The sequence below is a fragment of the Aegilops tauschii genome, chromosome 5 (assembly GCF_002575655.3).
Source record: "Aegilops tauschii subsp. strangulata cultivar AL8/78 chromosome 5, Aet v6.0, whole genome shotgun sequence".
Taxonomy (NCBI): Eukaryota; Viridiplantae; Streptophyta; class Magnoliopsida; order Poales; family Poaceae; genus Aegilops; species Aegilops tauschii.
The window spans coordinates 464,288,464-464,301,950 of NC_053039.3; the positions used below are offsets into that span (position 1 = coordinate 464,288,464).

The window sequence follows — 13,487 nt, forward strand, 5'->3', positions numbered from 1 at the left end:
CTAGAAGATAGCATCTACACCATTGTGGAAGAGCAAATGGCATGTTCCTTCATATTGTTGGCCATAACCAGGTTCATGGTTATCCACAACACGTTTAGGAGGTCAATGGAGACCATCTTAAGGTACTTCAAGCAAGTGTTATATGCTGTTGGGGAGCTCAGAGGAGAGATGAGCAAATCAATAAATATTGAATACATTTTCTGAAAATTGTGAACACTTTTTTTAAATGGGAACACATTTTCTAATTCCAAAACAAAATTTGGAAAAGCAAACATTTTTTGAAACTCTCAAAATTATTTTTGAAACATGAACACTCTTTGAAATTTGTGAACAATTTTTAAAAACGGGAACATTTTTTAAGTTCTAAATAAAAAAAGACAATTTTTTTAAAAAAACAAACATTTTTTGAAATTTGCAAATTATTTTTGAAACACGAACAATTTTTGAAACTCCTGCAAAAATGGAAACATGCACATTTTAAAAAAAAATTGTGAACTATTTTTTAAGGACACATCTAGGGAGCGGTCGGCTGCTCCCTAGTGGTCCAGAGTGGCCTACTTTTTTAGAAAGTTGTTGTCCCCATGGCATCCTAAAAAGGGAAACATTACCTTTTAGATGAACCAAAAGTGCTAAAAGGACATTGCTAATTAAGCATCCCACGTGATCTCTTCTAACATGATGGATGCATGCATGCCTTCCGCTCACTTTGTCCTTTGTGTAATAATTTTGGGTTTTCAAAATTTTAAAAAGCCATATCTTTCAAACCGTGTGTCGGAATTCAGATCCGTTTTCACCGTTGGAACCCTCGTGGCGTGCTCTTCGAAACTAGATCCCACATGGATAGTTTTGAGAATTTTTTTGTGCAACTTAGTCCCTCATTTTGTGCAACTGTTTAGCAGTGGATGTGCAACTAACTGACAATGGATGTGCAACTTCCCGCCTACCCCATGGACGTGCAATTTCCACTAATGTCGTCTAGTGAGATGTGCAACTCCGTCTATTGCTAAGGCCAACTTCCTAGTAATTGACGTGGAACTTGCCCCCTCCATGTGGATGTGCTTTTACTGTTTACTACATAGGCCAACTGGCTAGCAGTGGATATGCAACTTCGGATACTGCCACAACCAACTATCTAACAGTGATGTGCAACTTTCCATCGTGCCCCCATGGATGTGTAGTTTTCCCTTTTAGCACCAGGTCCAAACCACCCCTGCTAGTAAGATCTGAAATTTTAGTGCCTTGTCTATATGTAGCTTTTCACTATCCTCATGAATGTGGAATTTTCATCATCCAACTATCCTATCATGTGAGATATACAACTTCGTATGTTTTCCTGGCCAACTGCCTAGCAAACTATGTGCAGCTCTGTTTATTGCCCAGCCAAATGAAACTACATATCCACAAGTAGAAGGGGAAGGAGTTGCACATGGACTAATAGGCAATTGGCTTGAACAACCGACTTAGTTGCACGTATTGCTGGTAGGGGAGGTGAGGCAGGGTGTGCCAACAGTGAAAAACTAGACGTCCACTAGTAGGGAGGAGGGTTGCACATCTACTACTAGGTAGTTGGCCAGGGCAGTAGACTAGTTGCAAATAAGGTTGTCATGGTTGCTAGGTTGCAACCTCATAGGAAGTTGGATTATGCAACACCAAAAATTGGTTTTGAAAAAAGTTGCACCAGGTAGTACTAAAGTTGCATCACGCAGTACTAAAGTTGCACCATATAGCACGAAAGTTGGCATCAAAAAAATTTCATCAAAACATACCCATGCGGGATCTAGTTTCAAATATCTCGGCACGATGATTCCAACGATGGAAACAGATCTGAATTCCAATGCGCGGTTTGAAAGCCATTTGTGAAAGATAGTTAAATCAGGCACATGCGGAGAGAGAGAATGGACATCAAGTACTGCTTTTCCTCCTAATCATATTCCCTGGCCCACCATGGAGGGAGAAAACAGCCCAAAACTAGGCCATGTGGTTCCGACCAGGTGACACCTAAACCACATACGCGAGAAATGAAGTGGCCAGGAGCCGACCGCTCGGTTCGCCCAAATAGTGTGTATGCACTTTTTAAATTTTAGGATTTCTGAAAGCAGAAACATTTTTTGAAATTCTAAACAATTTTCTAAAAAGTTGTGGACATTTTGAAGAAAAACATACCAAACAAAATTTGAAAAAATGATCATTTTTTGAAAATTGCGAACAATTTTGTACCGTGAACTTTTTTGAACTCCTGAATAAAATGGACATTTTGCGGAAAAAAATTGAAACATGAACATTTTTTAAAATTTGTGAACAATTGTTTATAATGAGAACATTTTTTTAAAAGTGCAAACATTTTTTGAAAATCCTGGGCACTTTTCGGATTTATGAACAAAACAATAAAACACAAAGATTTTTTTAAAAAAATGAGGAAAGGAAAATAAAATTGAAAATAAAACATTAAAATGGAAGGAAAGAAAATGGTGAGGAAAAAATTAAATAGAAACAAAAAAACAAACAGAAAAGGGAAAAGGAGAGAAAAGAAAAAAAGGAAAACAAAAAATAGAACAAGGAAAAAAACCGGTTCAAAAACCTTCTAGAAGTTTTCCAAAAACAAAAAAACGGCTGGGAAAGGTTCCCAAAACCGGGGACGTTGAAACGCTTAAACGGGCCGGCCCAGCTGGAACGATTGCTCAATCTCCCCTGTGCGAAGCAGCGACAGTTCGACGCAAAATGTGTCGAATAGGGATTTCCTGTCGTGAAGCCACAGAGAGTCCTTTTCAAAGTGAAACCCCACCCGAATGCAAGCGCAAAGCCCAACCAAAATGACGCTTTCCGTCACTTCCACGTGCAAGCCTGGCTCGAAGCTTGAGACCGGTCCAAATTGTCTTTGGGGTCTTTCTGGGCCGGAGCCTGGCTCGGGTTTTTCGGCCAGGGTTGTCCAAACCCAGGTAAGCTAAGTGGGTGTTTTTCTAGTAAGGCCATCGTGGCTAACTTTATTAACTTAGATCAAAATTAATCCCTCAAACGAAATATATTTTGGATGATTAATGCCTTCCAGGGGAAGGGGTAGAGATGTTGTTATGCGCCGAAAAAATGGTGTTCTTGGAATGTGAGAAAACCTCTTTTTTACATGAGAAATGTTTGCTGCCAACTTTTTTTAGATCATCTATAACCGTGCGTCCCAAACCGGCCTCAAATGCGTGGTCGGACGGCCCGGTCACAAAAAATTGACCCAGACAGTCGTCTCAAATGCCCGGGCTGACCGGCAACCCTCATATCCATCCCAAATATAGAGCGGATATGGGGCGCTCGGCGTGTCCGCCATGTTGGAGCCGGCCCACGCTGGCCCACCCAACCCCACATATATTTCTCTTCATCCACTCGACGGACCAAACCCTAACCACTTCACTCCATTCCCCTCCGCCACACGATCTCACCTCCGGCCTTCTCCGGCATGGCGGGCAGGCGGCTGATGCGGCGGCCGCAGAGGAGGAACCGCGCCCACATTGTGAAGAAGTGGCAGCGGAGGAAGACGCGCGTCCTCGCCCGAGAGCGGAATCGGGTAGTCCGTACCATGCCCGGACTGCCACCAAAGGAGGAGAAGGAGGACAACAACGGTGAGGACAGCTCCGGCTCGATCCTATTGCGCCTTCGACCGGTAGTTCCACGAGAAGGACGACAATGGCGCCGTGAAGGGCAAGGTCAGCCGGGGATGATCTTGTCCACCATAGCCAAACATGCCAAAAATTGATAGTCCGGTGGCATGTGGCAATGTAGTAGTCAGACGATGTGTAAATGCATCGTTTACGTAGTTGCATGAGTTTGTATGGATTTGAGGTATGCTAATTGAGTCGACCGGTTGCGAGAAGGAAAATTTTATGCTTGACCTGTGAGCGTCCGCGGGCGTTTAAGGGGTCGGATTTGGGGCGTCCGGGTGTAGATGGTCTGAGGGGACCTTTGATGCGAATTAAGCTGCTGCCAAGTGGCACATAGGTACGTACGTATGTGCCCACGTACCTGAGCGGCGTGAGTCAAGTCAAGTCGTGTTCCCCGTCCCGTCTCACACCACACCACACCCACGCGGACCCCTCCCTCCCCCCTCTCGACTTTGCCCTGCTCGACGGTGCTCTATAGTAGTAGCTTCACTCGTTTCAGCGTCTTCACTCGTTTCAGCGTCTCCCTCGACACCCTCTCCGCGTCCACACCCAAGCCAAGCCAAACCAAACCATTTTTCTACTAGTATTGCCCTGTGTAAATTCGCCGGAAACTTCTCACTGATAACTTGGGCCGCTTCTCCTCCTCCTCGCTCTCTCCACAGCATAAGAGGCCGGGGCCGCCAGCACTATGGTAGCAACTCTGCTGCTTCTTGCTGCCTTCTCTCGCCAAGAAAAAAACACCTCCAAATCCATCGCCGTCGATGATCCTCTCGGCCTTCCTTCTCATCTGCTGCGCCGTCGCCACCTGGACGGTGTCCCCGGCCAAGGCACGCCAAAGCCAAAGCCCATCATCTGAAATGGGAGCAGATCATCATCAAGCTTATGGCACCTTGGACCAGGTAACGAAGATGGTGTGCGCCTTGTTCAGCCGCAGCTGGTTCTGCTCTGCTGCAACTTTCTATTCTATGACTACACACATTCAGTCAGAAACCTGATTGACACTTTCGTTCGGTGCCGCGCCGCGTCGCGTCGATCGATCGATCGGTCGTATCTTGGCAGGTGAAGGCGGCTCTTCAGCGGGTGGGGCTCGAGTCGTCCAACCTCATCATCGGGGTGGATTTCACCAAGAGCAACCAGTGGACAGGTGCTCTCTCTTCCTCACTCACTGTCTGAAAACTTTATACAGCCAGCTCCTTTTTCTTCAGTTATGACTTGTGACTGAGGAGCAGAGCAGTAGTTCTGAACTTTTGACGGATGGACGAATGATTGAACAGGGAAGCGCTGCTTCGGCGGGAGGAGCCTGCACGACCTCGCCGCCGGCCCGAACCCGTACGAGGAGGCCATCGGCATCGTCGGCGACACGCTGTCGGCCTACGACGAGGACAACGCCATCCCCTGCTTCGGCTTCGGGGACAGTAAGTCACTCTGGAAAGGTGGTGTCCGGCCCGGTGCTGAACTAACTGGCTTATCATCTCATTCGTCTGCCTGCCGCCAGCGTCCACGCACGACCAGGGCGTGTTCAGCTTCTACGGGGACAGGCGGCCGTGCGCCGGCATCCCGGAGGCCCTGCTGCGTTACCGGGAGATCGCCGCCACCGTTCAGCTCTCCGGTACCATCATCTTGCCACTGATTTCTGCAAGAGGAAGACTGGTCTTGTGAGTTGGTGTCTCATGATGGTTTCTGATTCAGGGCCGACATCTCTGGCGCCGATCATAGAGGCTGCAATGGGGATAGTCCAGCGCTCCGGGCATCAGTACCACATCCTGCTGATAATCGCTGACGGGCAGGTGATCAACCGCCATTTTTGTGTGTGTGTTTTTTTTCTCTTTTTGAAAATTTTCGGACCATGTCCGGAATGAAATTTGGTGCTAATTTTTGCGCGCTTGTGTTTCTGACGTGATCGACACCAGGTTCCGAGAGGTTGCGGCGCTCATCGCGCCAGCTCCCCGGACGAATCAAGATCAGAGAACTACATGGAGGAGAGGACTCTCCAGGCCCTCATACAGGCCAGGTAGTTGATACAGCTGAATGCTAAGTATACCTGTCTCCAAAACTTGACTAGTTTGCGTGTGTTCTGGTGATATTATGACATGGTTTGGGTTTGCTTGCAGCCATTTCCCTCTGTCCATCGTCCTCGTCGGGGTCGGGGACGGACCATGGGACGACGATCAGATGCGGTTCCACGACGGCCGGCGCCGATTCGATAACTTCCAGGTATGTAGTAGAACCATTGTCACTTTGTTTCTGCAAGAGGACATGCTCATTCATGCCATGTCCTAAACTAACTCAGTCCCCACCTCACTCATGTTGCTGCAGTTTGTAGATTTCACCAAGATCATGTCGGCGGAGATGTCCCGCGCCGAGAAGGGGGAGCGGTTCGCGCTCGAGGCGCTAGAGAAGATCCCGAGCCAGTACGCTGCGATCATCAGCCAGCGAATCAGGTATGAGCCAGCAATGTTCAGAGAAATGCTGTAGCACTGAAGGTTGATCTATTGGTCTAGAAGTTTACTCCCTTTTCTCAATCTTATATGGTCCATTTTCAGTGATCTGGCTGCGAGGGCGCCTGCGAGGACGCCTCTTCCTCCTCCATCCTGAGCATCCGGTTCACCGTCGGTTTCGCTGCGCAGGCAGGTTCATGATATGGTCACATTGTTGGAGGATGAAGTTAGCCATTTTAGTTCCCATCCCCTGTGTGTGCTTGTACACTTCAGAGCACCTCAATTTCCAGCCCACATCTCCTGTTCATTTGTACTCTTTTAATAATAGCATATATCTTTATTGACAGAGTTGGCTAGTCTTCATATATGTTACAGAAGAAAATCATATATTTTGCCTGTGTAGTCCACTTGAATCAGCAAATATGAATTGTGGTGGTCATATAAGAAATCCAGGGTAAAGTGATATTTTGAAACGAGGCAATTTTCCCAAAGAATGAAACATCTTCACTATATCCCGAGTCGGTAACTTTCTCTACAATTACACGCCGCCATCGAACACCCTCGTGAGTCTGCACACTACAAACAAGCACGGACAAATTTCCCAGACATCTACAGGAAGAACCCAAGCTAAAAAAATCTAATGTTCTCTTTGCTTTTTCTTTTGTCGAAACAAAGGAGCAGTCGGCCCGTGTTTCGATCTGTATAAACACCACGCCGCTGCTATATCAGGGGTTCGGAGAGCTCCATCTCGTTGGAGGTCTCCTCTGCCTCGGCAGGCGGCAGTCGTACGTAGTTCAGCCCCAGCCACTGCCATGGCCAGCACACGTACCTGTGGCCGCTGCGGCTGCTCGGGTCCGCCCTATTGTCCGACTCCTCCGCCTGCCTGTTGAGCTCCTCCAGCCGCTCGCGCAGCCTTGCGGATCTCGTGTCGGCGAGCTTTAAGGATTTCTCTGCGGCGTCGCGGGCCGCCATTGCGGCGGCCGCCGTCTCCTCCTTGAACTTGAGCTTGTTTTCCAGCTCCACCATTGTTTCTCTTGCTTCCTCTAGTTCCTTGTGGAGGGACGAAATCTGTGCAGTCAGATGAAGGTTAGTTATAACTCAGTTCAGCTTATCAAGAATCAAGGAGGCTGTTGATGACAACGAGAAAGGACGATTTGCTTCATATGAGAACAAGCCATGAAGATACTACACATCCTTGTACATTCATATATCCTTCACACAGCGGCATTATAAGTTACCAACATAAAGCCTGTTAATTACAACCAGAAAGGGTACTTTGCCCTATATGGGAAACAAGCCATTTCCTTGCACTGGTTATCTACAGTTATCAACATCAGGCCTGTTGATTACAAGTTATCTACAGAAGTTTTTTATTTCCAAAATAAATCAACATTTATGCTAACTCGCACAAGAAAGTATCCTTCATACAGCCACAATAAAAGATCATGTTGCAGTCGCTAAAGAGTCTCGAGCGACCATAGTTGGTCCTTCGCAAGATTTATAGTGAGAGAACATTTTGAATTTGGAACATAGGAGAATGGGTGTGAGTAAGTCGAATGCACAAATCGTGGATTAGGTAGGAGGACAACATCTATCGCCGCGTTGAATTGTATAATTTCTTAGCCCTCTTCTGCTATGACATGGAACCAAAATAATTGGTTGGGCAGAGAAACTAAAATCAGGACCATGATTTTGAATTGGAGTGGCATACTTGCATTTATAATTTGTGTTTTTACAAGGAGTGTTATTCTCACATTACAATACCAAGTTGTGGGACTCAGCTACATCTGCTGCCAGACACTACTGATTGCAAAACCCTTCCTTGCACTTTATTGCACATCACTTAGCACAACTTATCTATACTGACGGGCATAGTTGCTTAAGGCATCAAAATTATTGTTTCTCAATCGAAGCATTTTTCTATGGACAATGTGGCAATGCAATATCTAAAACTGGTAGTAACAACTGAAGGATACTCTAACATTGCTATAACTAACTTCCAAGATGTAACAACAAAAGACCACATGGAAACAATTCATTATACGAAACTGAATACAACAATGAAACCATAATAAAGCTGATATTGAACCACAAGCTACATCATACAATAACAGAAGTATTATGTTTGTCTCACTATGCTAAATAAGAATAAAACCCCTGCTACACTCAACACCATGTGTCTGTATCAGTATAGCATAAGATATCGTCGATACATAATGATGTTTCAGCTAAACTGCAAAGAACAAGTCATTGTGTAACCTCTGTCAAATGATATTATGATAACACTAATCAAGAATGCTACTTAGGTGTTCAAGCATGCCTAGTACGATCCTGTGCTTTCTTACACTTTCTGTAGTGCCTTGCTGTCAAAACACCAAACATATGTTTCAAAAGTGCACATGGTAGTATGCCAGCATGTTCACTGTGTTTAATTCTTAATATTACTCTGTTCTCCACAAGAAATATTTAATATCAGACGACTGCAATTCTAAGTGATTAATTCAGTCAAGCATTTGCTTGTCTAGTTAACTCATGGAGTCATGGTCGTTTGCTAACATGTTTACCGTGCTTAATATTACTCTGTTCCCCAAAAGAAATATCTGATACTCCCTCCGTCCCAAATTACTTGTCTTATTTGTCTAGATACATTGTCTAGACAAATCTAAGACAAGTAATTTGGGACGGAGGGAGTATCAGATAACTGCAATGCTAAGTGATTAATTCAGTCTAGCATTTGCTTGTTTAATTAATTCATGGAGTCCTAGTTTGCTAACATGCTCACCATGCTTAATATTTACTCTGTTCTCCAAAAGAAATATCTAGGCTAGAGGGATTGGCTAAGTAGCAACACTATATGGTTGTAATACCCCTTGTAACCTGGTGACTATGAGAAATATATGTCAGTAGGAACCTTTCCTACTGTCTTGAATGCTCCAAAAAAAATATATAATATAAGACAACTGCAATGCTAAGTGATCAATTGAGTCGAGCCATTGGTTGTCTAATGTAACTCATAAAACACAAACAAGACACCAAAAACATAAAGGACATGCGGAGTAGTATGGTGCATGTCTGTATAAAGTATAACCGCACCTGAGTCTGGAACTCTTGCTCAATTGATCTACCAGCATCAGCTTCCTCCTCTGCTGCCGTCTTCCACCTTTGAATCTCCTCTTCAGCAGCTGTTACGTCCACCATCAGATCCTCAACCTGAAGAATGCAACAAACACAGTTATGTGTTGCCTCACTGATTCTGACCTTAAGAGTGATATGTATATACTCAAAACATCAGATTAGACATGAGGAGAAAACATTACGCTTTGATTGGCCATCCTTTCCTTCTCTTCAAGATGTTTTATCTGCTTCCGTAGCTGACCAATCTCCTTTTCTTGCCCTTCCATCCTCGTCCTTAGTAGACTAGATTCTGCCCTGAAATCCACAATATCAGAAGATGGGAAGTAGGAAATGGCAATTTCGAGCCCGAGGTCTGAAACTTTTTATAGTAGTACTCCTACTGACTTCGGCTTTAGTAATGAATTGCAGCTTTTGTTTATATCAAGATGCCAAGAGTGGTACACTGAAGGGTAATTTATACATCAATTTGCATAACTTATTGTTGGTTAAAAGAGGTCAAAAAGCATATATGCTTTATACCACATGGCCATTCCACATCAAAATCCAATGGATAGTAATTTCCATTAATGTTACTCAAGTTCAACAGGCAGTGCGGCAAAAAATAAAATGGCAAATAAACAAAAATGCAGCAATCGAGGTAGCTACCTTTGTGCTTCAACAAGATGTTGCAGCTCAATGATCTTAATCTGGGACTCCTTCATGCTGTTCTCCAATGCCCCTGCCTGCAATATTGGTTGATTGTTACAGAACAAACAATTCAGTATGGCTAGATATATGGGAAGTTGATGAACTTGCAACAGCATGAGATTATTCACAGTGCACCTACCAATGTATAGACTTCATCCTTCTCCGTGCTCCCTGGCCTGTGATCCCTGTGGCCGTTGAGCCCTATCTCGATTCCAGCCTCCCTCAGCCCATCCTCGGCCACCTTCAAAACCTCGGTCGTGTTAGCCTGCAGCGCGCTCCGGAGCAGCACCCCAATGTGCTCCTTCTCCCGGGTCAGCTCCTCCACCCTCTCTTCCAGCTCCGTCACCTTGCTCTTCCCCTTATCCCGCCACACCCCGACCTTCTGCAGCGCCATGGCCGCGATGTCGTATGCCATCCTGGTCCCTTCCAGCGAAACCTTGAGGCTCTCCTCCACGTCTGTCTCCTTCCAGACGAAGACAGAGTCGGGCAGTGCGGTGGCGGCGTCAGCGTCCACCAGCATAACTACCTGGCGCAGTTCATCATAGAGCCTGGAGGCGCACCCGATCTGCTCGGCGAGGACGGGCCTCTGCGCGTCCATCTTGGCCTCGAGGGAGGCGACCTCATCCCGGAGCGCGGAGATCTCCGCCTCCCGATCGGAGAGGGACCTGGAGAGGGACTCGGACTCGGCGGCGCGGGAGGCGACGGCCGCCTCGAGCTCGGACACCTCGATGGCGATCTGGTAGTTGCGCTGGTCCATGTCCTGGCGCGCGCGGTCGCGGTCGCGGCCCGCGGCGTCGATCTGCGCGAGCAGGTCGTCGACGATGTCGTTGGCGCGCTTGAGGACCCCGTAGGCGAGGGCGGGGAGGCCGGCGGAGTACTTGCCGGAGGTGGGGAGCGGGGCGGGCGGGGTGGAGGGGGACGCCTTGGCGGAGATCCGCTCAAGGCCGGAGGAGAGCATGGAGGAGGCGGTGGCCGCCTCGGCCTGGAGCGCCTGCAGCGCCCGGGACGACGCGGCGGACTCGGCCTTGAGGTCGTCGCGCTTCCGCAGCGCGTCCTGCGCGAACGCCTTGAGGCGGCCGAGGCGGGTCTCGGAGCTCGCGAGGGACTCCTCCGCCGCGCGGCGCAGGCGGCGCTCCTCCTCCAGCTCCGCGGCGAGGTCGAGCAGGCGCTGCTGCTGGGCGGCCGCCGCCGCCGCCGCCGCATCGGCGTGGTGGGGCTGTGATGCGGGCGGGGGTTTGATTGAGGAGGTGGTGGAGGGGAGAGGCGGGGGGAGGGGGTCCTCGTCGACGTCGGAGAGGGCGCCGGCGTCCTCGTCGTCGGCCATGGCGGGGGCTGCGAGAATTGGGAGAATTGGCGTGGCGTGGCGTGGCCGGCCGGGTCGGGAGGAGGGGGGTAGGGTGGGGTGGGGGTGGGTGACGTGATTAGGGAGGACTCGTGACTGTTCGGTGGGAGTTCAGAATCTGGAGTCTCGACACCCTCCCATCCTTGAGTTTCTTTTTCGTTTACTTTTTCCTTTGTTCCAATTTTTTCTTAAATCTATTTTTTAAAAGATGGGTCACTAGATTTTGATTCCTAGAAAAAACGTTGAGGAGAAATATGTGTATGAATTTCAAATAGTCATGTTTTTCAATCTCTCTCTCTTTGTACATGCATTCTATTTTTTTTAACACAGTACATACGCAAGCGCTCATATATACGCGCATACACTCACCCATATGAACTTACACACGCACACCCTACTCCGATGAGCACCTCCGAGAGACTGAGCCGACATATTATCTTAAGATTTTACAAAGTCACCGTAGGAACGTGCATCTCCGAAATTGCTGAAATAAATCCAAAATAAATGCGAGCACCAGAACTTGAACCCTGATGGACTGGGGATACCACTATCCACCTAACCATCCAATCACAGGGTGGTGCGCTTGTACATGCATTCTCAACATATACTACTCCTCTATGTTCATACTTACAAAATTATGTGAACCAGATAGACCGCGGCAACGGAGCGTGCCTATTTGCTAGCCTTGGTGCTTTGACTCTCTCTTCATGGACGCATGAGAACGACCTCTAAGCACATGCTAATATTTACTCCCTCCGTTTTTAAATATTTGTTTTTTATATATTTCAAATGGACTATCACAGTAGATACACTCATTTTGCTTCTATGTAGTCATTTGTTGAAATCTCTAGGAAAATAAATATTTAGGAACAGAGGAAGTAGAATTGAGGGAAAATATAGCTATATCTGATTGTTATGTGAAGATTTGGAACCTACAGCTAGCAATGTTTTTTTTTTGTAAGAAATAAGCAATGTTAACTAGGGAGGGTGAGGGTGGAACTCGAAGATGGACTCCTTGTTTTTTTTAGGGTAATGTTGCCGCTTTATTGAAGTTATAAAAAACCTAAAAGTTTGGAATCTCGTCCGAAATTACATCCAACACAAAGTCTGAAGGAATCGACAGCCAGACCTTACAAAGTTCATGACCTACATCTACTCTAGCAAACTTATGCGCGGCAATATTAGCGGAACGTCTAGCCCACGAAACCTTCACCTCCTCAAAACCTCGAAGTATCTCTTTTATCTCTTCAATCCATGGCCCTGTAGCCCTCAAATCTTTTGGCAGAAGATTGAGCATCTGCACCACCTTTTGGTTGTCCAGCTCCACATGAAGCTTCTGTATATTCATCTCCCTTGCAACCTGGGCCGCTTTTCTCCAGGCCAAAATCTCGACAGCCTCCGGATCTGCGTTATTAGGATCGAAATGGCTTGATCCAGCCACAAAGGCACCATTGTGATCACGTAAGACGAGACCACCACCTCCCTTATCACCAAACTTCGAGACCGCTCCATCAGAATTCGCTTTTTTCCACCCCTCGTCAGAGGGTTTCCATCGCTGAAGCACCCTGGGTTCCGGCAGCTTAGTAGACTCAGCATGTGCCAATCTCCACTCCTCCATGTGCGCAACCAGTGTTGCTATAATTTCATGTGGATGAGCAATACGTTTTCCATCCCTAGCGTCATTACGTGCCATCCAGAGAGCATAAACAGCCTGTATCATTGCTTCTCGTTCTTCTCCCCTGCATTGGCGAACCATTCCAACAACCAACTCGTCAGCTTGCTCTGGGAGCGTATCTCCATTAGCGGACTTGCCACCAAGACTCCCCTTTGTGAACGCGACAACTGCCAAAACTGGATTGAGTGGTTACACGTCCAGAACCTGTGTAGATTCAATTCTTCCCTTCCACACGCAACACAAAAGACACCCGGCTTAATCCTGCGTCGATGAAGCTCCAAACCCACAGCCAAACCGTTCCGGACCAGCCTCCACATATGTATTTTTGCCTTGTTTGGGGCTCATGTATCCCATAGTGCCATGAACCCACGATGTTTAATAGCAGAAAAAGAAGACTCTGGATGTCTGGATCTCACTCTGTTCATGGACATTCTGAGATGATACGCCGACTTGACTGTGAACCCGCCATGCGCTATGTAGTTCCATGCTAGATAGTCATCTGTGTCTGAACCCCCAATAGCAATTTACTTTATATGAGCCGCATCGCAGAACATGGCATCAACAGC

The 13,487-nt window shown here is 47.0% G+C and overlaps 3 protein-coding genes across 3 annotated transcripts; 1 reads left to right on the top strand and 2 right to left on the bottom strand.

Annotated features, from left to right (window-relative positions):
* The first annotated feature begins 4,296 nt into the window (after positions 1-4,296).
* LOC109761097 (E3 ubiquitin-protein ligase RGLG2) lies at positions 4,297-6,426 on the top strand. The gene is made up of 9 exons (XM_020319888.4): positions 4,297-4,543; positions 4,704-4,788; positions 4,919-5,059; positions 5,140-5,253; positions 5,334-5,431; positions 5,555-5,655; positions 5,756-5,858; positions 5,961-6,085; positions 6,188-6,426. Exons 1-9 carry the CDS (start codon positions 4,406-4,408, stop codon positions 6,237-6,239), a joined length of 957 nt encoding a protein of 318 aa, XP_020175477.1. The 5' UTR covers positions 4,297-4,405; the 3' UTR covers positions 6,240-6,426.
* A 137-nt stretch (positions 6,427-6,563) lies between these two features.
* On the bottom strand, positions 6,564-11,374 carry LOC109761096 (uncharacterized). The gene is made up of 5 exons (XM_020319887.3): positions 10,044-11,374; positions 9,863-9,939; positions 9,400-9,511; positions 9,176-9,292; positions 6,564-7,150 (listed from the first exon to the last, which is right to left on the bottom strand). Exons 1-5 carry the CDS (start codon positions 11,226-11,228, stop codon positions 6,803-6,805), a joined length of 1,839 nt encoding a protein of 612 aa, XP_020175476.1. The 5' UTR covers positions 11,229-11,374; the 3' UTR covers positions 6,564-6,802.
* A 935-nt stretch (positions 11,375-12,309) lies between these two features.
* On the bottom strand, positions 12,310-12,864 carry LOC141023027 (uncharacterized). The gene has a single exon (XM_073499330.1). It carries the CDS (start codon positions 12,862-12,864, stop codon positions 12,310-12,312), a length of 555 nt encoding a protein of 184 aa, XP_073355431.1.
* Between the last annotated feature and the right edge of the window lie 623 nt (positions 12,865-13,487).